The 27,604-nt window shown below is 37.0% G+C and overlaps 2 protein-coding genes across 2 annotated transcripts in view; one reads left to right on the top strand and one right to left on the bottom strand.

Moving 5' to 3' along the window:
• Positions 1–5,464: 5,464 nt before the first annotated feature.
• On the top strand, positions 5,465–12,543 carry LOC306873386 (uncharacterized protein). The gene is made up of 17 exons (XM_079422645.1): positions 5,465–5,623; positions 5,722–5,840; positions 6,119–6,287; positions 6,477–6,589; positions 8,201–9,023; positions 9,225–9,349; positions 9,740–10,007; positions 10,083–10,219; positions 10,295–10,385; positions 10,468–10,590; positions 10,813–10,985; positions 11,059–11,156; positions 11,236–11,363; positions 11,558–11,738; positions 11,955–12,096; positions 12,195–12,264; positions 12,414–12,543. The coding sequence occupies exons 1-17, from the start codon at positions 5,488–5,490 to the stop codon at positions 12,434–12,436; spliced, it is 2,919 nt and encodes a 972-aa protein (XP_079278771.1). The 5' UTR covers positions 5,465–5,487; the 3' UTR covers positions 12,437–12,543.
• Positions 12,544–12,813: 270 nt separating this feature from the next.
• Positions 12,814–27,604, bottom strand: part of LOC306873387 (EVI5-like protein) — a 46,249-nt gene continuing 31,458 nt past the window's right edge. Inside the window, exons 20-24 of the mRNA XM_079422646.1 lie at positions 24,082–24,286; positions 14,299–14,471; positions 13,853–13,969; positions 13,327–13,492; positions 12,814–13,119 (exon numbers count right to left, since the gene is read on the bottom strand). Of these exons, the coding sequence (XP_079278772.1) occupies positions 13,022–13,119; positions 13,327–13,492; positions 13,853–13,969; positions 14,299–14,471; positions 24,082–24,286 (759 nt within the window). The 3' untranslated portion in view covers positions 12,814–13,021. The remainder of the gene's footprint in view (positions 13,120–13,326; positions 13,493–13,852; positions 13,970–14,298; positions 14,472–24,081; positions 24,287–27,604) is intronic.

Below are 27,604 nucleotides of genomic sequence, written 5' to 3' on the forward strand. Positions count from 1 at the left end.
CTGAGAGCGTTTCGAGGGCTCAAACGAACTAGGTGAAAACATCCTGAAAGGTATGCAGAACGACTGTGGTTCCGTCCACTGAGTGGCAAAAAGACTGAAGCATTGGTTTTCAGCGTGAATGCTGCGACAGAACACAAAACACATCTAAAACAAGAAAGAGCTTTGCGACTGTACAAACTGAATCTGAGGTATATTTTAGAGACTGCCGAAAGCTACAGAAAAGAGAAGCAAATGGATCCTTGCAATTCAAAGAAACAAATGCACTCCAGGCAGCGAAACACGGATTTGCAGTTATCATTTTGTTAATATGTTCAATTTTGGTAAAATCATACCATACATTGTTATTGATTGTTATAATATATTGTTATACCCTATATTGTTATTGTTATATATAGTATTGCCAACATCAATTAAATATTTTTTATCTTATTCTGCATAACTGGATGTTTTTAAATAAAAAAAACAAGTTTTTGGGCTGGACGATATAACATATAAGTGATCACCCGGATTTAGACCAAACTTTATATTTATAAAATGCTTTCACAGGCAAATATGCCTCATTTATTTCCCCGGCGTCGAAATCAGGCACATATAAATGTCAGGAAACACAATTCCTGGCTGCATATCAATATCCATGCACCACTGTATCTTTGGTAAGTTGTAAGGAAGGAACACTATAAGTTTAAACTGATTTAGTGTTGCCAACTAATTTTCAGAGAAAGTTGCTAATGGAAGACTGATTTGTTGCTAAAAGTTGCTAGATGTTGTGGTGTAATTGTGTGATGACATCATTATATAATTAGGAACGCAAAATTGTGTCACTGCATCAACTCTCAGCAAAAAAAACAAACATTTGATGTCAATTTAGATTTGTTTGTAAAATAATATAAATGCATAATATAACAATAAAATATAAATAACTGTATTTATTATACAACATTGGATTATTGAACACTTAGGCCTACTCATTTTTGAACAATTACAATTTATTTATTTTTTATTAGCTATAAAGTAAAACTACACATTCTGAACAATTAAGTGTATTAGCAGTTAGTATGCTACACTCTAAGCAAAGTCTGTAAAAATAGTCTGCAATGTTAATATGAAGGAATTTTCCTTAGTTTTTTTTACCTGTATTTTAAATTACACATTGTATTTTGTGTTTTCAGGTTACAGGGTTACCATGGATAATGGATAATGCCCTGGAAAATTTGGCTACTATTAACTTGACCATTTTTCTTTTTCTTACAGTGTAGCCGACTAATTGATCAGACACGACTTTGATATCATCTGATCTGCAGCGCCGCTTCAAGCTGAACACACCATACTAATTATTATTGAACTTATTCAGGTGATGTGTGTACTGCTGGTGACCGGTGGGATAACAGTGAACTTACTTATTACAGTTGTTAGTTAAAATTGCACTAAAATGTTGCAATGCCAAATATTGCACTAAATTCTCTTCTAAAATGTTTTTTTTTTTTTAAATCTGATTTCATGAGATTATGTATTATACATGATATTCCCAAACACTATTAAGTGCGATCTCTGTGCGAGATAGGCGTATGTGACTGTTGTCTTATTTCTATACAAATCTAAAATACATGTTTGTATAAAAAAAAAGGATGATAAATACACCTTTCGTATGGAATTAAATAGGAAGCACTTTGAGTGTCTAGTTCATCATATTTATTTTCATATAAAGCAACAGAACTGAAATTATATAATGTTTATGAGCAGCACCTAACATGAGTGAGAACAACGCCATAACCGCCGCTGATCTCGTAGGTATCTGTTCTTCTTCGAGAGGTCAGAACTTTCCGTCTTGACTGCTCGACTGCGCCTTTTCACTCCTCCCCTCACTGCAGCCGAGGCGATAGTGATGCGCGGCGGTTATATATGGAAGGCCAAATGGGCCAAAAACACGTGAATTTTAACGCGTCAACAACGCGTTAAAGACACGTATTTAACGCGTGAACAACACGTATTTAACGTTAAATACGTGTTGTTTACGCGTGAAATAGGGGAGAGCAGGGCACAAAGTAACACTTTTTGACTTTCTCAAATTGTGTAGATCCACTTCGTGTTCAGAGTATAATTTTTTTTATCCACAGTAATTTCACACTTGTCTGGTACAAATATGTCGCTTTGTTTCATAAATACAGTGTATTTGTTTTTCTTTATTTACCCTCAAAAATTGGAAGTGAAATATGACAACATGCCATGTAGGTGGGGTACATTGTAACAGCTGAGGGGCACGTTTAACATGACCAAAAAAAACAAAACAAGATAAACTCAAATATGTTGTCAATAAAATAAAATAATGGCGTTTTTTAATAATTAAAAGTAATCTGATTTTTGAGTTTGACAATTAACATATTGCAACCATGCCTGGGAGGGCCCATATAAATGAGGAAAAATGCTTTCCATGTCTTGAAATAATAATTTTTGAACATTAAACAGTGATTGTCAGTCTTTATTCACCTGTTTCTCGTCGTTTCTCATTAAAATGTATTAAAGTAAATAGTGTGAATTGCATCGCTAATGTCATAGAATAGCACGGCAGGGCAGATTGTAACACAGTGTTACACTTACCCCATCTGCACAACTTTAATTTAAAACCGGTTAGTGTCTTCTGCTATTTATCGAGGCATTAAAAAACTATCTAAACTGATAAATAACAGATGGGAGATTCAAATAATAGCAGATTTGTCTCATTTTGAATTAGTAATAAAAACCGAGATGGAAAATTTACTTAAGCCAGAAATATAATTTTACTATGGTAAAATAAATATTCAGCGATATCTTCAAAAGAATCTTCAATATGAATTTTGGCGCACTTTTTTTTCTCTATATAATGTTGATATGGTAACTAGTAAATACTGTAAATTTGGTTACGCTAGCATGTGTGGAAATATTTCAAAAACGTGTGTTACAACTAACGCCGCGTTTCTTTGTGCCCTGCACTCCCTTACGTGTTAAATACGCGTGAAAAATCAGTTTGAACGGGTCAGTGTCATTGGCTGCTGAAGACTTGGGTCAAACCATTTATGTGAGTTTAGGGGGGTGGTCCATTCATAGACTAGGCTACCACCATTTAACACACCTAATTGTTCTGTATTTTTTTATTTTCTTTTCTTTTTTTTTTTTTTTTTTTTGTATAGCTTATAGAAGTAATATATTTAAATCACAGTTTTATGACAAATTTGATCAAAAATAAAATTGCTTTGTTTTTCTTCACTCATGCCTTTTTGTAAATAAACACAGTAGTGGACATTCTAGCTTTAACAGTGATCAAGCTTAAGTTAGCATCAAAGCATTAACATTTGTGTGGGGAAATCAGTTACAGTGGAGGTAAGCAATCAATGCAGGTTTAAGATACAGACCATTGCATCATTCATAAATTCAGATTTAATTTGAACTTTTATTTACAACTGATCAACGCACATACATAAGATGGGATACAGTAAGAACGAAAGCTCAAATACCAGTGAAGTTTTGGTCATGTAATATATGCACTTGCATTTCAAACAATCGAATATTAACTGAATTTGAATTAAACAAGTGTTTTGCTATATTAATTTCAGTATCAATAATAAGGGAATGTTTCTGCCATGCTGCCAACCGCTAATATGAAGCAAGCGAGAGAGTGAGATTTAATGCTTTTTCTTTGGCTATCTGAGTCTGAAATCTGAAAACACAAATCCCCCACACCATTACACCACCACCATCATCCTGAACCGTTGAGACAAGGCAGGATGCAGCCATGCTTTCATGTTATTTACGCCAAATTCTGACCCTACCATCTGAATGTCGCAGCAGAAATCAAGACTCATCAGACCAGGCAACGTTTTTCCAATCTTCTATTGTCCAATTTTGGTGAGTCTGTGTGAATTGTAGCCTCCATTTCCTGTTCTTAGCTGACAGGAGCGGCACCCGGTGTGGTCTTCTGCTGCTGTAGCCCATCTGCTTCAGGGTTTGATGTGTTGTGCGTTCAGAGATGTTATTCTCTATACCTTGGTTGTAACGAGTGGTTATTTGAGTTACTGTTGCCTTTCTATCATCTCTAACCAGTCTGCACAGTCTCCTCTGACCTCTGACATCAACAAGGCATTTTCGTCCACACAACTGCCGCTCACTGGATATTTTCTCTTTTTCGGACCATTCTCTGTAAACCCTAATGGTTGTGCGTGAAAATCCCAGTAGATTAGCAGTTTTTGAATTAAAATAGCTAAAATATTTTTCATATATTTTAGATTCATTACATGTAAATTACATGCAATGAATCTAAAATATATGAACGTTTCACTTTTTGAAATAAGTTACAAGAATGTTATTGATGTCCCTCTTACCGGAATCCTGTCTATTTGGCCGCCTCAATCAGCGTAAAATAGATGTAACGCGCCTCCGTTACATAGGACCATGGTTAGAACCATGATATTCAAATTTTTTGAGATGTACCTGTATGTATTTCTATGGCACGTAATCTCTGCGTTCTGATAGGTCAGATCGCATGTCAATCAAGCTCTTTGCGGACGGCCAATTCCGCCCCGACTGCAAGCGGCTACTCTCGCCGATAGGTCTGTGCGGCGCTGCATAAAGTCGAACACACCTGATATTACAAATCACACCCATTTGTAGCTGACCCGCCCAGTTGGAGCTCGCTCCGACCTCCGTTTACAGCGAACTCGGATCTTTTGCCACTCAGTCCGGCTGAGGGGGCGTGTTCCGACGGGAAAGTGACGTCAATGTATTGGTAATTTTTAAAATTTAACTAATCCAGATAACAAAATAAGCGTCATGTCATTGACCCATACAGGTGGTCTAGATTAATTTGTTGATTAGACTCGTTGGCCGTGCGAACTTGGGTGCACGTTTGAGGTAAACAGCAAACTGGCGATGTCTTGCGAACTAAATGCATTCATTTCAGTTTTTATATTATCAGCAATAGCACTTCATCTCAACTGTCGTTCATTTAGCGCTACGCCTGAGCGGGAAGGCATTGGTTATTCCGGAGAAAGCAGTTTCAGTAGAGTGCTGTACAATTTTGCCAAAAAAACTGGATTTCCACGACAGCTCCAAAGCAGTGCACTGGAGTTCAAAGAATCGAATTCGAAAGTCAAGCGCTTTCGACGCGCGAGTTCAAAACTTCAGGTCTCAGCCGATTCTTCCAATAGAAATAAGAATGAAACGCTACCTCTGCCGTCGAGTAAATACATGAATGAATTTCGATCCAACGATAGTGCATCTATACGCTCTGCCACTGAAAACACTGCTCTCACAAGTTTTCACAAAAGAGCTTTTGAAATCGAAGATGGATTTCAAGGCGATGCCTCGGGTTTGTTCACCTTATTGTAAATGTGGAAATATAAATATTCTCTGTGTGTGTTTTTTTTTTTTTTTTTTTTTTTTTTTTTTTTTTAAATAGTCAATAGTTTGTTTTTGTATTAATGGATAGCATTTTGGGGACCAGCAATCTCTGGGAAAATGTATAGTCCTCAAAGTGGGTCTAGCTCCCAACCCACATCTATGTGGCTGGCATTACCAACTGTACACTGTTCAGAAGAGGTACTCACCTTAACAGCTGCTGGAAAAGAATACACGCACATCCTTGTGGAAAGAGGTGAGCAAGTCAAGGGTTTGTGTGTATGTTTTTTTTTTTTCTTCCCCTGATGGTCCTATACAGACAATTCACTGATGTGTCCCCCACCCCACCCCCAGTGGATGCAGCCCCACTGCCTTTATTCCAGGTACCTGCATATTGTGGTTATTCTGTCAGGGTCACATGGGAAGATCTGGTCCTAATGGCCCCATATGATGGTTGCTACATCACACAAGAGGTACCAAATATTTTGTCTTGGACCAGTTACTTATTTCCTAAGCATGCTACGAGAAAGGAGAGCAAGAAAGTATTACATTAGTTTATGCTTTACGCATTCCAATCAATTCTAGGTGACTACATGTCCAGAATGTACAAAATGTTTTTCTGATTGGATTTTCTGATTCTTTTTTTACTATGACAAATTTCTGATTTAACAGCTTGCTTGCTGTTTAATCAGTAATAAAAATAAATTAATGATCCAAATTCAAATTTTTAATCAGTCTTTCCCCTTTTCAGAATGGCAGTTATGTGCTTTCACTGCTGTGGTGGGGCAGGCCCATAAAGATATCCTGTCCTGTGACACCTGTGATCTCACAACCAACACCTTCTGTCTTGTGCTCTCAATTTGACATGGTCATTGCAATAGAAGGTGCCCGGGAAGCTGCAGAGAAGCACAGGGTTAAAGGTAAGTTAAATTAAGTTAGTCATTTAACCTTCTTTTAAAACACAAATGATCACATTGTTCTCACATTGATGCAAATTCTCTTAAAGTTAGAATTAAATTTAGCTTGACAAAAAAATTGTAATACTTTATTCACAGTTGTCTTCTGAGATTCAAAATTAGTCCTAAATGCAATTTATTTGTTATCCACAGTGAATGGGAAAATACTGCCTCTCCTATCTGAGACATGTGCATATCGCATACATTCTCCTTCTGAGGTTGTTCTACTTCATACTGTTTTCAGCTCAAGATGTGTGACTGTTAAGGTAAGAAACGCACTTAAAATGAAGGTAATTAGAGTCTGCTACACTTGGGGTAAATGACCACATTTGTGCATCTTTGTCACTATTTTGTTTCTCAACTGTACTTGTTGATCATTTGATTTTAATGCGTTCGACTTCTAGTCCTTACATATGCCACACTTACTTTAGTTTGCAGACAAAAGTGTTTTTTTTTTTTTTTTTTTTTTTTTTTGTGTGTTTGCATTAAACAATTTATTCAGTAGTTTTTATGTAAAGATTATTAAAAACCACTCATCCCAAGGTTTTCAGGCTTTTAATTGGTTTTAAATGCACTTAGCTGTAAACATTCCAGGACATTATCACTTGAAGTCATGTCGTCTTATAAAGTTCCAGAAATATCTAACACAGTCGACGATTTGTAAAAATTCACATGAGGGTGAGCGCTACTAGTTTTTGTCCTCAGTATCATTTTGAAAATATCACTGATATAGATACCCATGCTTATACTGAATCTAAAATACTATATAATCGAACAATATTATGGGCAATTATAGCCAACATGATGCTTTAGAAATATACAACAATTGTTGAAACAGTACATATTCTTCCCAACTATGTTTTATCACAATTCTTGGTTGTCACCTCAAATTTGTTTTCATATCTAAACAAATACTAAAATTTCTAAAGGAACATGTTGTTTACACTGCAGGTCTTGATGCCCGATTCTGATTTGTTGCCTATATCCAATATTTATTTTTTTATTTTTTTCCCCCATGGTCCATTTACACGTTCTTTCAGTTGTGACCCATATCCAATTCATGTGTTTACACTTGCCATACCTCCATGTTTCCTGTGTTGTTGTCATTTACCGCCTCGGAGGGTTGCCAGGTCTTTGCAACACATTTTTTTTGGCAGGGTTCCCTGGTACAATTCACATTCCAGGGGCTAAATATCATGTTATTGGGGTCGCTTCAACAATACGTGCACACATCGTTAAATAAATGCATTTGATTGGTAAACCAAATTCAGATTTTATGTTTTAATCTCTAATGGTAATGCATGGAATTTATGGAAAAGCTCCACTAAATAATAGCGCTAAGATGGGGGCGTGGTGGGGCTTTAGCGATCGGCGCTACAAATGACCAGTCAATCTACTCCGCCTAGCCCAATGGTTAATACGGCCCTGGCGACAACAGTGTTAAAGTAGCCCAATTCTGTGGGAAAACCGCGGACTTGGCAACACTACCGCCTCCACACGTGCTCCTCCTGAGAATATCACGTTATTAAACCGTGGAGAAGTACCAAATTGTTGCAGTTTTAATTGCGTACTGAACGCACTGCCTCAAATCCGATCTGCCTGTTTAAATGAGTCGCATTGGCACACATGATTTATATCTGATTTATTTCCACATATGAATGAGGAATGAAACCGATCTCGAAATATCCAAATGCATGCTTTTTCCCCCGTTTACACAGTCATAGAACACATCCGATCTGTCTCACATCTGAGCAAAAAATCGGTCACATTTAACTGACAGTGTAGGCTAAACAAGGCCTTAGTGTCCTTAATGTCACACAAGGTCCATTTTGAAACGGACACTGCTTGTTTGAGAAGTTTCACTTGTGTTTCTGTAGGATCAAGAAAACATCCTTGTTGTCATCTTGGATGGAAAGCAGTTCACCCTCTCTTGTCCATTTCCTTACCGCCAGTCTCAGTTTCTTCCTTACCTTCATTCTAATCCATTCCATCAACTACTGCAGCCCAGTCAGGAGCAAATGCCTTTTATTTCACATGTTCCTGCTTTCCCTGAAGTCACTCGGCAACCTGCAACACCTAAGCCAGATACATCTAAACCTGCTGTGATCCCTCACCTTCCTTTTGAACAACCTGGAGTACCACAGTTTCACCCTAACAAATACCCTTATACCTCTCATCATGGCACAGGTCCCAGCCATCAGATACCCAGTATTTATCAGCACCAGAAACCGCCTGCTCACATTTATCCCATGTATCCCCTTCATCATCTGGCACCTCCTGTTGATACTCCTAAACCTTCTGTCCAACAACATCTGTCTCTATCTGTAAATCAATTACAACAAACACATGAAAAGACAGTACCCCAATACCCAATAATGCCCCCTCCACAATATTCACCGTACCCTATATCCTGTCCCCCTTATCCCGAGAGTTTCTGTTCTCAGTACCCCATGCCGTACCACCATCCCCCACTAGCCATGACAGCTGCTTCGCAATCAGTGCCATGGACATCATTTCCTCAACCTACATACAATCCTCTAATCCCTCCGTTTATGCAAGCGACCCTGCTCCCTCAGCTTTCTGTCTTTCCTCCGACGCCTCCTGCACAACCCCCAAAGAAGTCTCCATCTCTTAATTGCATGAGGGATAAATTAATGGCAACTTTGCCCTTAGCAAGAGTGGACTCCATTAAAGTCAAAGGTGAGCTATAGCAGTAGTTCTCAACCACATTTCTGGAGACTTCTGATTGTAATTAAATTTCACACTATTACTGCTATTATTTTGATCACAAATGTAGCTTTGATGTTCATAAGGGACTTAGAAAAAGTAGAAAGTATTTTTTCCCAGTAGTGCAGTTTCTTTAATTAATTCTTTTTTGCTCCTTTGTGGTGATATTTGAAGATGTGAAGACAAATACCTGGATCTCCATTCCATCTGTCCCAGCAGCCTGTAATTACACACTCCACTCCAGAGGTGGCAGTGTTGTACTCTCTTCACCACTGCCTTCCTGCCACACACAAAAAATGGTGAGCTGTGTTCCAACACGTTATTGAACAAGTTGGTTGAAAAATTAAATAGAATAATAATCCTTAATTCAAAATTGGAATTGTGTAAAATTAATACATTTTACAGATTTGTGGAATTGGCTAGTAGAGTTTTAATAAGTAACTGGTATTAGTAATGATACTTTTTCTCAACCCTGCAAAACATTGCAAAATGAAATATGTGGAATAAATTTGACATGAAATAAAAATTGCTGTCAGTTTAATATAATTAAAATTACTATAAATGATTTTTTTTTTCTTTAAAATTACGTTGTTTAGCATTGGGTTAGGAATGGCTTTCATGTATGTAGGAAAGGTATCATGTATGTCTCTTTCTCACTCTCTCTGCTTTTGCATTTTTTACCTCTTCAGTCCTCCACAGTGATCTCTCTATATGTCAGGTTCTGGGATCTCTCTCAACTGCGATACCGAACCCTACAGCTTCAGTGTCACTACATTGGAGATATAGACACACAACCTACAGTTCCTCCTGTTACAATCAAACCTTTGCACCAAATCATTCCTCACCTTACTAAACCCACAACTGCTCGCCCACCGCCTGAATTTAAGGTGCTGTGTTCTAGCCAACATATGAGCGTAAAACTGCCATCTGGACCAACATCTGGCCTCTTTGTACAAGGTGAGTTTGAGGTTCAGGCTTTTAATGCATCAAATCTAAAAAAAACAAACTTAAAATTAGATTTTTCTATTATAGCCCCTTCCAATGGGATAAAAACAGAAGCTGTTCCTATTTTGGAGGCGCCAAGTCATTGTGGGTACTCTGTAAAAAGGGGTAAAGATGGTACCATCAACATCCTTCTGCCTTACTCTTCCTGTCACATGACTCAGAAGGTCTGTGAGGTCATTCATTGTTATGCAAGTTGTATGGCTACATTGATTTCATGAATATTTGTTTCTGTTAATTAGGATGGGATGTACAGGATTATATTAAAATATCAGATACCAAAAGGGCGCACAGTTGAGTCATTGTTGGAGTGTCAGGCTTTGTTCAGTCAAGGTACGGTATGAATCTTGCTGAGTGGATTCAAACATTTTGACTTAAATGCAGTTTTTAATTAATATTTTTTGTTGTTGTGCAGAGTGCAATGTTGCACCTGATCAGCAGTTGGTCTGTGGATCTGGGGTGTTCTCATCATCTGAGTGCCATGACAGAGGCTGCTGTTATTCTACAGACACCCAATCATGTTATTACCCCATGGACGGTGAGCTAGACAAATGATTAAATCCGAATTAATCATAAACCTTAATTCAAATTTGTATTTAACTTTAAAACTTTAAAACAATTACCTAAATATGCTTGCAATTATAAAGAACATTTGGCAACCTTTGTATAATGCAATATAAAGGTATTCATAATGTAGTTTAATTACAATAGCTTTTTTTGTATATGTATATGTAGACCGTATTTTGTGTTTTCCAATCAGAATGCACAATGGATCGGCATTTTGTTTTCTCTGTTCACTCATCCGCCACTGATCCACCCCTGTCCCCCACCAACCTGGTCACTGCTGGCGACAACTCTTGTACACCTCAAAAAGTAACTGCTGACATGGCCCTCTTCAAGATCCCTCTGGATGAATGTGGGGTGCACAGATTTGTGAGTAGATTCATTGCAATACGTGTGTATCTGAGAGCAAGTTTGTGTGCAAGTCTAACTGAACTGTCTCTAGGAGGTGGGTAAAACGGTCATCTATATGGTGGAGATCCTGAATCGAGTGCAGCCCCTCAGTCTAAATTACGGCACCATCACTAGAGAGTCACCTGTAAGGTACTCATGAAAATGCAGGTACACTGATGCACAAAGAGCCAAGCATCATGCTGAGACTCCATGTTCCCTGTTGTCCCAGGCTACTGGTTGAGTGTCGCTATTTACCTGGATCTGTGGTAAGTGTGGGTTATCTGGTGAAAAGCCCCTCCCTCGGACCTTCTATCAAAGCTCAGGGGGTGTTTGGAGTTCAGCTCAGGATTGCAAAAGGTTTAAAACATTTTCTTCTTATAAAACCTAGCTGAGTCTTATCTTACAGTTTGTTGAAAAATTTAAATAATTTTTCCAAGTGAAATGTTAACATGTTCAAGAAGATCAAGGCATTTTATGACTTCGGCAACCAAAAAGTTTTTATTAAAAAAAAAAAGATTTTGTACATTTAACTACAGCCTCTTTTCATTCAGATGAACACTACAATGATTATTACCCACAATACCACCAGCCCCTGCATATGCTGCAGGGGAAACCCCTTTACCTGGAAGTGCGTCTGCTAAATCCTCCAGACCCCACTGCTGTGCTGCTGGTGCATTACTGTGTTGCATACCCACGCTCTGCAAAATCTGCCTGGATCCTTATTTATGATGGGTACGAGAAGGTTTTTTTTTTTTTTTTTTTTTTTTTGTATACTGTCAATTCATTTAATGCATCCTTGCTGATAAAGTGGTTTTTTTTTTTTTTTTTTATAAATCTTACCCCAAACTTTTGAATGGTTTAATGCTTTCAACAAATATTAAGCAGCACAACTGTTTTCAACATTTAAAAAAATAAATAAAATCTTAATTTCAAACTTCTTGACTTTAGGTGCCCAAATTTCCTTGACCAGACCCCAACCCACAAGCCTCCTGCTACACCTGCAGAGGCCCTGATCAGTCATGTTAGACGATTCACAATCACTACATTCCAGTTCCTGTCTGAAGAAGCCAATCTGCAGACAGACGAGGAGGTAGAAAGCAGCTCTGGAAGTGCTTAGAAATATAGATTTCATCTAGTCAAATTTAATTTGACATGTAACGTGTTTTTTTTTTGTTTGTTTTTTGTCAGATTTATTTTATGTGTTCAACTGAGGTTTGTCTGCCCTCGGATGGTCCATGTGTTGAGGGCTGCTTTTCAGGTGAGTTTCAGCCATTGCACTTCATTCCCACAGTATGCAATTACAGCCATAATTTATGGTTTATGAATCTCTGACTCCTAATAGGTCTACTACAGTCTTTAGAGCTCCTGTTTTACATGCATTTCATTCACCTAAAGCACTTTTTCCAGATCCCATTAATGTGAAGTCCTAAGAGAAGGCGGCTGAACTGGATAAAGCCCAACTAATAATCATTGTTCTTTTTGTTTGACGGATGTAAAGTCTTAATAGTAATTTCAAAACAATAAAGCTTTGAATGTCATTTACTTGTTATGGTGAAGTTTTAAAATGGCATTCAAATCAATGGGCTTTAGAAGGAAAAAACTGTGAAAACTTGGTTATATCTGATTTATGCACAAGTTCAACTTGTGTGAACGGCTATAAACAAACTTGTTTTGCAGTGATTCAAATGAACCTGCGGCCATCAGCTGCACTGCTGCTTGACTCATTTCTGTATCACCAGATCCATCTATATGAGTCAACATTGCATTTAATTGTGCGCACGATTTTTTTTTTTTTTTTTTTTTTTTTAGCATTCATTTATTACTGATATACAGCTGTGATGACATTTTTCGTTTACATCTCACACGTAACGCTCTTAAGCACTGCTGCGTGAATTATTTGGTTGGAGAACATACAGAAGAAAATATGTACTTGATAATTTATAATACTTTGTGTTTAAAGCTAACTTAGGTACATTCACAGAGGTCTTGGTTGGGATCCTCCTAGAGGAAAGTGTTCAGCTGAAGGGTCTGTAGTGTTTTCTGCTGTGTGTGATCAGGTTGGAGCTCTGACTGAAGGCTTTACCACACACTTTACACACATGCGGCTTTTCTCCTGAACAAGTCACAAAATAAACCTTGTCAAATGAGGAGCAATCAAAACGCATGCACTCAATATATGGTAAATGAAATGCGGTATACTTTACTTTTAACATATCAGTTATTTTGTAAGGTTCTGATAATAGATGAAATGGGGAAAAAATAATTTGTCTATCCAAATGATTCCATTCTATTCAAAGTTTCAAATCTCTGTGAGCCTCACCAGTGTGTATGAAGGTGTGTTTCTTCATGTCGGATTTCTGGTGGAATCTCTTGCCACAGTATTGGCAGGGATATGGCCGTGTGTCCGAGTGGATCAGGAGGTGGGTGGACAGAGTGGATGAGCGTTTGAATACCTTGCCACATTCCTTGCACTCAAATGTTCGTTCCTGAAATTCAAAATGAACAAATGTAATGACGATGTACATAACTTTATAGTTTACCAAACTCAGCATACAAAACTGTTTTACAAGAAAAATACTATATAGTGTGTGTGTGTGTGTGTGTGTGTGTATATACACGGGCCAGATATTATAGCTGGCGGGCCACTTTTTGGCCCATGGGCTGCCTGTTGCCAACCACTGCTCTAGGCCAACATACAAACCTAACCATTAAAAAAGTACAATGTACACCGTGTGACTACTTACTAAGGCTGCAGTTACACTATTCAGCATCAGAGGGAGACATATAACCTTTTATTGTGAATCCACAAAGATAAAAATAAATAAATTGCAAACGAATGGTCATACCTTTACCCTGCATGGCATCGTGGGGTCTTTGCTGTCACAGAATACCAGAGACTGTCCATGATGACTACCATGCAATCTGTACACGTGAATCTCCAGACGAGCAAGAGAGGAGAAAACCTAATGGAAAAAATTCAAAACAGAACTGTTTAAATAATGACTCAGGAAGTGAAAAGTTTTCCCCCTGTCATAGAAAGGCTTGAGGTCAAAATAAAGTGAAATATAATTAAAGTGCTACTCAAGGAAAATGTTTTGTCTTCTATTTCTCGGTGAGCAAGATTTATGGACTGGAGGAGCTGGTCAAATGAGTGGATTTGTATTTTAAACAAATCTTCCAAAAAATGGCCTGAAGACAGTTTGCTTCAGTGTTTCCTTTGTTTCAAGTCAGTGTTACATAAGAATATAACATTGTCTTCTAAGTCTTTTTTTTTGGACAAAAAAAGTCGCACCTTGCCACATAAGCTGCAGTGTTTTGGGCCCAAATCCCTCCGAGGACTCATCAGAGAACAGTCCAGTGAACTGTCTCTGCTGTTGAGCCCTTGTATGTCTGCTATGTCTCTAGAGTTGACTGGTAACCAGTGCATTGGAGACGGAGGAGGGCCATACCGGAAACCTACTGAATCTGCAGAAACCCAAAGAAGAATGAGTGTTAAACACATGAGAAGATCGGAAAATTTTGAAGTTTTTTTGCTAATGGCTATACAAAAAATAATAAGGAATCCCCAAAACTTCCTTGTGTATTAAAAATGAATTTTGTTTATCAACGTACCTGTTTTCCAGTCATTATTGAGACTGCTGTGCGTGCTGTTTTGCTGCATGATTGGAGAATATGGTTGTATCTCTTGAACTGATTCCTCTGGCAGTGTAGCCACTTTTATGGGGACAGACCAGCCCACCAGGCCTAGATAGGGCACGTCAGCCATGGGAAGAGAGGAACGGAAGCCTCCCTTCCTGCTCTTTTTCACCAGAAACGAACGAGGCATAATGAACAGAGAGCTAGCAACAGAGAAGATTGTCCTGCAGGACTGAAAATGGAGAGACGAAAATAAATGCCAACCATATATACTGGGACATGATGCATATTAAATCTCAGCATAATATATGTATTGATTTAAATGAGGATTATATGTTGTGCACTGGTAACTAATTTTGATCTCTGCTTATAATGAAAAATAAATAATAAATGGGTTTATTTATTTTTGTCAGGGGAAGCACAGATTCTCGAGTCTAATATTATTTTTCCTATATCACTCTGCTTGGCTTTGCTCTAAGCATCAAATGCTTAGAGCAATGCTTTGGCAAAAATGCATTTCCCAAATAAAAATTTTATTTTTATTTGTTATTATAATTATGAAATACAAACTCAGAATAACTAAACGGAAATGTGTTCTCATCTTGCAAATCAGAGATTCTCAGATGATAATCAGAGCAACTTCATGTCAGCATATTCCTGTTGAAACACTTCATCCCCATTACTTACAATCACTTTATGAAATTAATTAGATATTACTTTGAGTTCCAGTGGAGATGAGCTATATATAAATATGAATATAGACATTTCTATGGTCTACTCTTGTTTTATGATGTCATGTAATAAATAGATCTATTTAATAATAGGTTTAGATTTAGAAATACTGTGGCAATTTTGAAAATAAATGACTTGATAATGCTTATTTATAAAATAAAAATAACTCTTTAGGTGTACCAAAAATTTAATATTTAACAGCACAATAAGAAAAAAAAAATCATATTACGTAAAGGTCTGTGTAACATGTATTGCTTTTAAATAAGAGTTCATTAAATGCTCAATGTACTATTTAAGTGAAACAATCATGATTGTTGTAGTAAATCTTTTAGGTCTTGGTCATGTTGATTATCCATTTAATCATGAAATATTAATATGAAATTCAAAATATCAACTCACAAATAGCAACACTTTGTGTGTACTGGGGCAAAAACAGACTACAGAGCTTTAAACAAATATTGCATTTTTTTATTAAAGCAAATCTAGCCATTCTTCAATGAATTAACGTTTTCAGATTGATTTTTTTTTTTGTCTATTTTTGTTTTACCACAAAGAAAATCTTACAGAGACATCTTACATATTGAAAAAGAGCTATATTTTTATATCACATGTACAATTTTGTGATTCTGGTATTGCAAATACAAATGGGAGGGGGGGGGGGACACAACATTTCTTTACAATTTGTGTGATTACTTAAAAATTATAATTTTTAAACTTCTCCAGACCCTTTGCGATTTATTGATAGTAAGCAAGTGATTGTAGAAAGAAGATCTTAAGGATGAAGACTTTGATATTACATTATGTTATAAAATGCTTCATAAATATCTAACGGTGTGTAGGGCCACAGAAACTAATCATAAAGTATATTTTAATCTCTTCCTTACAGGACACAGTTTCAAAGATACATATTTATATATCAAATCATTTAAAGTTTAGGTATTGCTGTGAGGACAGGTGGTTTTAGGGGTATTAAGTGAAAATGTCATGGTGGAACCGAAACCTATTTTAAAAACTAATAGTAGTTATTATAGTTATTAGTTCACTGCCATTAGTGCCATTATCTTCAAAATAAACCGCAAGGACTTACCAGTAAATGCGTCCAGAGCCAGCCGAGGTGTTTCTATAACAAAATGAACATTAGATGCAATACTTCCTCTCACTTTTATTATCGGACTGTATGTATTTCAAGCAGATTAGGCCGTGCTACGGTGTCGTGTCTCGCTCAGTCACCAGCAGTAATAAATCACTGAGGACAGGTGCGCGCTCCTTAAAGCGCAGCAAAACTGAAACCTCGGTAATGCGCGCTCACAAAACCGGCCGACCACAGACTCGTCAGTTTCCGCCGCGCGCTCTGCCTCGCGCTGTTACAAACCATAATTACACTAACCCTAACTTCTGCTGCAGTGCGAAGGAACCAGCAAAATAAATCAGGGTGCTCTCATCGAAAAGACAGCCTTTTCTGTTGGACATACATCTTAGTTTAACTGTGGATGTGACTAATAAAAGACACTGTGGTGATTTTGTTCTCATTGCAAAAATGGCTGCAGTAGTCATTCATTGCAAATGTAAACCATAGGTAGGCCTAGGAGTGTGATATGGTTTTGAAGGTGTGATTATGACGCATCATTTTACCATTTTAATTTTCTGTTGTCCCTGAAGGTATCAAACAGTCACAGACCTCATGCAGACAGATGAGGAAGAGAGGAAGAAAGCGAAAAGTGATGAGGCTGTAGAAAGACTGATGAACCGTGGGGAGTGTGGTTGTGCGAGGTGCAACAAGACTTAACTCTTTTGCCCATGCCTTAAAACCATTTAAATAACTGAACTGTAAAAAATTTCACTGTTAAATTACAGTAAACTACTGGCAGCTAAATTCACCAGTATAATGCTGTAATTTGACAGTGTACCTACTGTAATCTGCAATAACAGTTTATTGCTGTAAAAAATATTACAGTACCGTGCCGTAGAAAATATATAATACTGTCATTACACTGTTATTTTAGTATTCCAACTGTAATTTCATAAGCTCGTTATTACTTAAAATTTATTAAAGTACGTATTAAAGTACTGTAGAATGTGAACTTAACATTGTAACACTGCTAAGCTAATTATTTAAAATTTACATTCTACAATTAAATACAACTTAAAATTACTTGAACACAAATTGCTCGGACAAGAGATGGCTTTAAAACATTAGGCTTTTATTAAAGCATTAATAATACCCTCACTGGCCATTTATTTACACTGTTTCCACTTCACCAGTGAGACTGGACTGAACACAACAAAATGCTGACTTCTGGTTGCAGATCATGTGACTTCACCTTACTAAATACTGTCCCACTCAAAGTTCATAAGGTTTTTATAAAACCTTACCTTGTCTTCTTCAACACCACCTTCAATTGGCTGGCCTTTGTTTCCCTCTCATGGTTCACACCAATGAAGTGCCTAAAATGTAATAATAGAGAAATATGGGATGTTAAGCGTAGCAAGTAAATATTAATTGGGGTCCTAATGTGTTACAGAGAAATAAAGAAAGAGAGAAGTGGGGTGGAAGGTAAAAAGAAAGAACAACAATTTCTGAACAAAGTTGGGAAGAGGGGCAAAAAAAATAAAAAAAAAATAAAACGATATTTACCTTTGAACAAACTCCAGTGTCTTAGTAGCTTTCTCTTGGTTTTGTAAGTTGAAGACAGTAGCTGGCTTCAATACTGATCATCCAACCTCCAATTGTGACTTCGTCACCAGCAACTGATGCAGACAACAATAATAGTTAGCTAATATTCAGAAACATTACAAAATATAGGTATCAGCCTACACACGGTAAATAACAAAATACAGTTATCAAAAATTATCACAGTTTCAAAAATTCAATGGATGAACGCATATACCATGGACATTTGATTAGCTTGCAAAATAACAAAAGTTACTGGTAATTTTTTAACTGTTATTGGTAACTTCATTCAATAAAAAGAAATAACAGTGTGTAAATAATATCACAGGCTAAAACTGACTTTGAACAAAATCGTAATTACCTTAGTTGGCGAATAGAAAAGCAAGCCGGTGTGCCGTCCATTTCGATGATGGCAGCTCACAAAAAATCGTCTTTAGTTCTGCTTCTTATTCTTCTTTCTCTCGTTAATAAAATATTGTAGATCAGTAATTTTGAACCTGCACAAGTGCACATCTCTTGACAGTTGATAGGAGCTGATGCGTCGTGGGTTTGCTCAGATGAGTTATGAGCGGGCTCAAGCAACAACATCACACGTCTGACTAGACTAAAAAATACTGTAGTAAACGTTAAGATTGAACAGTAGCTTGCTGTTAATATTTTTATATTATATCTGTTAGTATTTAACTGTATTTACATAGAACGGTACATTACTGTAGAAAATGCCCTGTATTTTTACAGCAACTTTTAACAGTGTGACATTAAGTCCTCACATTTAGGCAAACCATGCAGCATGACATTTGTGCTGTAGTGATGACAAATAGGAAGAAACTCTCAGTTTGGTTTTCTAAAGCTGCAGTTTGCAGGTTTACTGGTTTAGCAAGAAATGGATATAAAATAGTGCAAAGCACCATTCTGGGTTTTTAAAAAGCAGATTTTTCCACATCAAGAAATTTGAAATGTTCTAAATTATGTACACACATGAGATGAGGGCTTAAGTGGCCCAATTAAAGTGATAGTTCACCCAAAAGTTCAAAACCAAACAGTTGCTGGTCCCCACTGACTTCCATAGTATGCAAAATACAGAAGTCAGTGTGTACTAGCAAGTGTTTGGTTATCCATTTTCTCCAGAATTTCTTCTTTTGTGTTCCAGAGAAAAAAGAAATTCATACAGGTTTGGATGAACTTGAGTAAATGACAGAATTTAACTTTTTGGGTGGACTATCCCTTTAAATGTGTTTTATTCAATATGAAACAAGATAAAATGCATAACTAGATCAGACATATTTCTAACCCAAAACAATTACTTTTGCATGATGCTACATCCATGCAGAGCTTCGAAGGGTCAGTTTAGTCAAAATGAGCATTCCGTCATCTGTAGGACTTAGTAGTTATGTAAAACACAAAAGAAGCTATTTTGAAGTCTTTTTTGTCCATACAATGAAAGTCAATGGGCTCCAATGTTGTTTGGAATGGTGCTCTCTGGTAACACTCTAGTGGTTGTTCTGTCATTTTAGACCAAAAGATTTTCCATTTTAACCCCCCCCCCCCCCAAAAAAAAAGAATTATACTATATATACTTAAGATTTCTTTAAAAAAATATTTGGTTACCATATTAATGCTGCATAATTTTAAGGTGAATATATATATATAATTAAGAATTCATGTTATAATGCAAAATAATACATACGCATGACACCAAAATTTGAACTTTGCAAATGTATCGCATAAATGTTTATTTAGTTTTTTTTTAAATACATTTTATCATCAAATACAGAACACTGGATCATCATTTGATAACATTGCCATTTATATAATCTGTAGTACTGTCATTCTTAATAACACATCAGTAAAACTGTAGGAGAGAGAGGATGTGATCTGATGGGTGTCATGGGGAGACTACTGGACATTTATGTACTGGTGAAAGGAGGTAAGGCAGCTGTTGGAGCACTATAGAGGAGGTGATGTCACATCAGCCTCTGCGTTATGACCTCATACCCTCACTGGCCATTTATTTAATATGGCTACACCTGAAAGCATAATGTGGTGTGTATGAAATATTGACCTCTGCTTTTGGGGTTGCTGTTTTGATATACACTGTGTTTGAAATAGCAGTCAAACTACATATGGATGAAAACACTGAATACAGTACATACAGTAAGGACATTTTCTGTATGATTGTAACATTTGAATGACATTACATGTGCTATATACACATATTACTTTCCCAATTTATCTCCACATTTATTTAAGAAAATGGAAGACCAAAAAAAGGAGGCATTCAATAATACAGTTCTTCTGAACAGTGATTTTCTTCAAGCTCATGCATAAAAGTGTCAATTATGCATTTTGTTGTAGGTAGGTTGTCTACTGTAACTACAACATATCTTTCATGAAACCAATTAGAGTTTCATTATGATCATTGCTTACATGGCAACCTTCAAACAACAACAACAAAAAGAGAGTCCGAGATAAAAACTGCCATTAAAGGACGTTACCAAAGAAAACAAAAAATCTGATAACAGTAGATAAAAGTATTTCGCTTCAACTGAAACAGTGATATCGTGTTTCTGAGATATGTGATAGACTTTATGCAGGGAAAACTGACTCATATTACCACAAAGTACTGATATTATTAATGTGTATAACATTTTTCATTCATCTTTTTTTTCTTCTTCCATGGATTAGAACATATTTCAGCCATTCTGAAGGTGATTGAAATAAGAGCTCAATGTGAAACAAATGTGTTTGATCATATTAGCTACTCATTGACAATCTAATGGTACGTTCCTGGTCAGATAACAATAAAACAAGCTTGGAAAAGCCTTCCCAATAAGACTGACTTTTTGTTTGAAACTAAATTAAGTCCCTAAACAACAACTCTCATTCCAAGTTCATTTCAAAACAGCCCTTTCTGATTTCCTATTAGCAAATTTTCTTCAGAAGCTAAAACTCACACCACAAAACCGTTGTGTTTTGTAATCAAGTTGTGAAGAAAGTTTCCTTCGACTATTTGAAATCCAACAGTCCCAAACCAGAACAAATGTTGGTACAACTGCTTGATCAAATCTTTCAGCTTCTGGGACCCTCTGAGGTTTCCCTTTAAAGACCAGCAAGAAATGATAGGTGCAAAGCAACTTCCTTTTCTTGTAAAGAACACAGTTTATAAGCGGTACACACTTCTGAAACCGGTTTGGTGGATGGTTTTAAATGTTACAGAGGTCACTGTGGAACAGGAAGGATGTTCTAAATCAGAGTAAAGCCCTAGTAGAGACGATGCTAGAGGTTTAGTTTTCATTTGTAGTGCAGTATGAAACAACATTAAAATCATAAATGTCTATATGCAGAAAATATCATTATGAGTCCAATTCACACTATGTCAATTTTTCTTTAAAAAAAATAAAATAAATATATTTAATCAGTAACAAGGGCATTACAGGTTTGATCAAGGGAAAATAGCAACTACATTCCAACAAGCAATTCCACCAATCAATTTTGCATTAGACAAAAAAACCCCAAAAACTATTTTCAGTCAATAAAACACTGAGGTACGTTAAAACAGCAACCCCAGGCTACCTTGAGAATTTGCAACCATTCAAAAGGAGATATGCTTTATGAACACACTTAAATGGTTTTCATGTCATATTCAGCATATACTGTAAATACTTCTCCCCAAAACTCCAATGTCTTGTAATGCATCATACAGTCAGAGATATGACTGAGAGCAGCGTCTCACTGGTTTTTGTCAATAACCAGTAAAGGGTGCAAATGTCGGCAATGTATCGCTCTCAGAAAGTCATGTAAACATGTAAAATGTCTGATAAATGCATCGATCGATGAGCTTTAGCAAAATGAGGCAGTGGTGGGGAAAGGCAATGACACTGATGTACCATGTGTGGTCAGACAAAAACAGCATCGCAGACAGTACTGAGTTAGACTTCAAGACAGGTTACGAAATTGTGGGTAAAAAAAATTTAAGTGACCAAACTCGATTTAAAGGAAGAAAACTGTTACAAGTATGAAATATTTGTATAATATAATGTATACATAACAAATCTCGCAGCAGTTTGTGAATTAACTCTAATTTAGTTTGTTTGTAACCTTCTGTAGTTCAGTCAAACGCAAGCAAACTTTCTTTAATAACCAAGAGTTACAGTCTTCATAAATGCTTCAGGAAGTTGCTTTTGAGTCAGCACAAACCCATGAAACTCAGGATCAATGCTTAAGATGGTTAACAGTTGAAATGTGAAATGCAAATCAATATCGCATAGTTGCTTGAGAGTTTTTATGTAGTGTACAAATCTAGGCAACTCATTGCTGGTAAGCGCCAAGTCGATAATAACTTCACAGTTTATCTTGGATTTATAGATCTACCTTACATGGGAGTAAAAATTATTAAAAAATAAATAATAATAATAATAATAATAAAATAACTAACTATATATGTCATAGCAGCAGTTGTTTTATGTTCTTTACCCTTTTTCAAACTAATCTCTTTTCTGGAGACCCTGTAGTTTCAGCTTCATGCTGTTTTTCAGGATTGGCACAGAAGAATAGTATAAATTAAATAGTTTGGCCTCTGTATGCATGAAGTACATTAACATTATTTTTAAAAAACCATAAAAGAAATAAACATATAAATAACATAAAAAACATTTGGCAATGTTGACACAAGAGTTCTTTAGCAATGGATTTTCTCTATCCAAAATTTTGATCAGCTTTCTTTGTTTTGTATAAAACACACACAAATACATGGATGAGCTACGGTAATATTCATCTATGTATGTAACTATTAACATCCCTATTACGTTATATAATAAGACTTTGTTCATTCTTATTTTCTTTCCTTCAGCCTTCACCTCTCATTAAAGTGATTGTAGTGTCTGTTGCGTTTGAGATAAACATAAAAGGTGCACATCCTCTCCACAGAAACAAGACAGAAAAACGAAGAACGTCCAGGTTGAGAAAAGCACCGAATCTGCTGCTTTCCTCTAAAGAAACAGTAGAGATGGTCCCTACGTTTGACACCATGTGAGTGTGACAAAGACAATCCCTTGATTTCCAAAGCCAAGGATCTGATAAGATGCTGCAAACGTTTAGTGTACCCGAATGTGTGTATCCTCCTTCTCTCCTCTGTCACCTCATTTCTAGCCAGATGGCTGTTGAATTGGTGAAGTTGGTATGCTCACAGGGATTGAGTGAGTGTCTGGTTAAATTAGAGGTAGTTTCAAGGCCACACTGTTTTCTGAAAGGAGAAAATGGCAAAAATGACCAAACTTTCTGGCACTCTGAGAAGAGGACAGTTTGACTTCTCTGTGTATGTGTTTTGTAACAGAACTCCAAATTCAGTCCTGGGAAGAAATACAATATATTTAAGGACTGTGCAACAGACACACCGACAAAAAGACAAAGAGAAAGTATGAGAGAGACATAGAGGCTGTGTCCGAATTTGAAAGCAGCTACCAAGTACACCAAACGTCACATCTAATGATCTAGAACAAAGTTTAGACATAAATCAAATATTTAGTGACTACAAGTCATTTCTGTGTAGAATGTAAACTTATGTTTTAAAAAACCGTCATTTATATATTCTTGTATTTCGAATCTCTTCATCAGATGTCACTAACCGCCAAACCGAACATATAAGATTGTGGAGATATTAAAGTCAAACAGATGGAAGGCAAATGCTGGATTTGGACGTGCCTTGGTGCCCTTGTATCTTCACTTACTGCTAGCAAGGGCGCCTTTTTCAAGTTTCGGACACAGCTCGAGTGAGAGTGAAGTATACTATGAGAGTGTCACGCTATGCATCGGTTTCCTGCCCTACCTCTGACAGCTTCTGGTTGAATGTACATAATCTCTCGCTATATATGTGTGTATTTTGTGCAGTCTATTCCTAAAGGATTCCGTCCGTCCCGTCTCACCATTTCAAGCAATCTCAGTTCTCGAGTCCTCCGGTGCACACCATGCCCGGGTACAGCTGCTGCTGGTTAGGCAGAGGGTCTTGGCAGGGGGTTTGAATGGGGTTCCTTTCCTCGCCGTCGCTGTCCGTGCTGCTTTGACTGTCCAGACGTGGTGAAGAGTGGTGTGGGTACAGGGAGCTCACAGGCAGGCTCTGAAGAGCGTCCTCGTCCGAACTGAGGTAATCACCTTCTGCAGATGCTGGGCTTTCCAAACATAGGTCCTGATAAACGCCACCACCGGTATTCTGGAACTTGGAGGGCTGTCCACGCAGCTGCCTGATCTAAAATGTTTAAGAGAAGGGAGTTGATTCTGGCAAACATTCTTACAAATGCACAGCTCTGCAGAAAAGACCATTTTACTAATTCTGGATCAGTGCCTGGCTAGTAGAAGGACCAGCGTATGCAAAACATAGTTAGTGCAACTGACTGACCAAGTCAGTATAGCTGGTAAGCATTCAAAAAACAGTATACAATATGAAAGCATAAAAAAAAAATGTTCTGCAGGGGCCTACAACAAGATTTTAAAAAGATGGTTGACCCAAAATTGAAAATGTGCTTTTTGCCCTGAGGCCATTCAAGATGTAGGCAACTTTTTTCTTTGGTAGAACAGTGTAGTGCCTAGTAGACCAGGACACACACACAAAATTATTTCAAGACAGCACATTCCTTAGCAGGAGTTAAGACTTCCACTCCCAGCATCTGCATTTGACTGGCTGGCCGATTTCCTGCCCTAAATCTCCTTATCTCAGGAGACCTCTAAAACCCAGGATAAATTTGAGGGAACATCTGAAATGGATTTAGAACAGAACCTTCAATGTTGTTCCTGACCGGTTTACCATAAATAAAAGTCGCATAATCAACAGAACAAAGCATGTGGCATCTGGAAAGGCTCCAGCACAGACCCTCCCTGATATCTCCTGATCGTTTAACGCAGTAATTCAATGATGGTATCAACAAAGATGATGGTTTTACAACAGACGTCCGAGCTAAGAAAATCACCAGATCTCCATCCGGAGTGACATTCCCATGACCTCCTGTTTCTCCCCAGCAGAGAAACGTGCCTTTTCTTCTTATTGGAAGAACAAAGAAGATCGGACCTTTATAAGTGTTCCCAAAAGGATAAATAATAAAATCGCTGCTGCTATTAAAGCAATATACTCAAAAGCAATATATATAATACATTTACAATACATATTCAGGTTGTATTTTATGAAATTAAATTAAGCTTGCTGTGTTATTGGAATCTATGTTATTGTTGTAATCTCTTGATGTCTAATTTTTCCCGATCACTATTGTTTAGTTTCACATGCTTGGTGTGATTATTTAGAATTTAGGATTGTTTAATCTATGCCTTAAACGTGTAATAGATAAAATTGATACATGTACTATGGGTATGCAAAATACTTGGTGTTTGATTTTGAATGAAAGCTAGTTGCGTCAGCAATAATTTGGTGTGGATGAAAGTTGACTTTTCTCATCGTAATGTATGATTAAAACACTTATAGGAATCTGCTAGGATATGTTCTTCATTTTATGAAATAACTCAGCAAAGGATTTATGCACGGAAAACTTAGCCGTGCGGGGCGGGGCTCCGCCTTACAGAAACACTTGTGATTGGATCAAACAGAAAAAGGGGCAGACTGAAATCAGCCCAATAAAAGACAGATACCCAACTTCGGTGTGCTGTTGCTTGGGGCTTGCTCGCGCACTGTTTGAAACTTCGGCTCCTCATCTAAATCGCGCTGTTAAGCGCTCTCAGCCATATACCATCTGGCGAGGATCCACACATGCCTTCAAAGTTCTGACCAAAGAAACTTGAACACTTGAGGCCGAAATAACTCTATAAACAGACTCCCTAAGAGCGTCATCACGTCACAGAGAAACCAACCAATTGCAAGAGGGCATCCCCAGTGACATCACGCAACGACGACTTCAGCAGCCAATCCGCACCCGGGGTTCCCTCAACCAGGAAAGGAACGAAACAACTCAGAGCAAGTAATCAAATAATTCTCCATAATTCTACTGGAAACTGGTTGCATTCATCTTTAAGAGTAAAGATAGTAAAGTTCCTTGCTTGTGACTCCCTCAGGCTGAAGTTAGAGCATTCTTGGAAACGAGCATTAGAACCTTAAACTCTCTGTATTCTGTTTTGTGTTATTTTAGCTTAGTAGTGTTGTAGAGTAGCAAATAAACTGTGATTTATTAAGAAGTGTCTGGTGCTATGTGATCTTCAAGTCTTAAACTATTTGCCAAAGATCGCGTTACCTATGCTCATGAATTTGGATAAAGTACTATTTGGTTTGTTTTATCGTTGGCCACGAATAAGATAAACGGAATTGTTAAAGATATACTGAATTTAACGATTCGCTGGACGATTAAAAAACAAAAAGACTGCAGCCGTTTTTATGTGTCATGGTATATCACACTGAAACGTTCAATGTTTGAACACATATTGCTAATTATTACCTTTCATATAATAATTACCCTTCTTTTCTTAAGTTAGAGTTTTTTGTCACTCTTTAAATCTGTGATCCTGCGTGTTATATAACATACAGCTGATAAAAAATTATTAGCCAACATCTTGGATAATTTTCCTACAATGACGTTTTGCACCTAAAACATAAAAGAGAGACATTGATGCACAAACACAGATATGTTCTGGATGTATGAAGAATATAAAAAGAATAAACTAGTCTTATAAATGTCATTATTTAGATTAAAGGGTAAAAATGGCTTGTTGTCTGGTTCAGTCGTCCACATTGGAAGGTTTTAAACATCACTCTGGACTGGACTCACAATGGTTGCAGATATCACTGAATATCAGAGAGGTTAGAGCGACGTATAAACATGCACTGTGGTCGAGATCACTTTGTCAATCTTATTTCTGTGTTAAATACGCTGTGGGTGCGATTAATTGATTAAGAAGTGTTTTTACTGAGACTTTGGTGTTAAACAGATTACTTGCATATTTGGGCTGCAAATTTAAAAAAAATATTAGTTGAAAAAGTGTAATAAAAAATCAGTTTTAATTAATTAAAAAATTATCTGATTAAAGTTTGCACTGAAAAAGTCTAGGTTTTTAATAAAACAATTTTATTTAGTGGTTTAATTTATTTACCTAAAACTATCTAGATTTATTTATTTTGATTTGGCTCCATACCTTGGAGCATACCATACCATATCTTCAAGACTATTTACAAGGCTGTTTTTGACATTTTAAATTTATGGTACCATTTGTATGTTAAAATCTGCATGTGCACTGATGAATATGTTTTACGACTATGAATGTGTGTGAATCATGTAGACAGTGGATTTTATTGCGTGACAGAAATGGACCACAATTTTTTGCTCTCATTTCAGATCTTCCCTTCTGAGTCAGTGAGCATAAGTGAGTGTGTTTGCGTGTATGCCCTAACATTCGTGAGAGCCTAAAACAGGTATTATGCTAAAATCTCAGATCTGAAACGTCATGGGCTTCCCAATAAGTGCTTTAGCAATTTGCGAGAGTGGGAGTGGGAGGGGCTGTGGTTAACCAATGGAAAAGCGTCCTGAGACAATCATCTACACAAGCCCCACCTCTCACTTCCTCTGTCTGGTTG

This window comes from Barbus barbus (genome assembly GCF_936440315.1).
Source record: "Barbus barbus genome assembly, chromosome: 8".
In the NCBI taxonomy this organism is placed as follows: domain Eukaryota; kingdom Metazoa; phylum Chordata; class Actinopteri; order Cypriniformes; family Cyprinidae; genus Barbus; species Barbus barbus.

What these genes read in the sequence shown, in the direction of transcription:
- LOC306873386 (XM_079422645.1), top strand. Translation starts at nt 5,488, where the DNA reads ATGTATAGTCCTCAAAGTGGGTCTAGCTCCCAACCCACATCTATGTGG. An exon ending in TCAGGCTTTGTTCAGTCAAG is followed by an intron (nt 10,386 to 10,467) that starts GTACGGTATGAA and finishes GTTGTTGTGCAG; the next exon opens with AGTGCAATGTTGCACCTGAT. An exon ending in ATGTTATTACCCCATGGACG is followed by an intron (nt 10,591 to 10,812) that starts GTGAGCTAGACA and finishes TTTTCCAATCAG; the next exon opens with AATGCACAATGGATCGGCAT.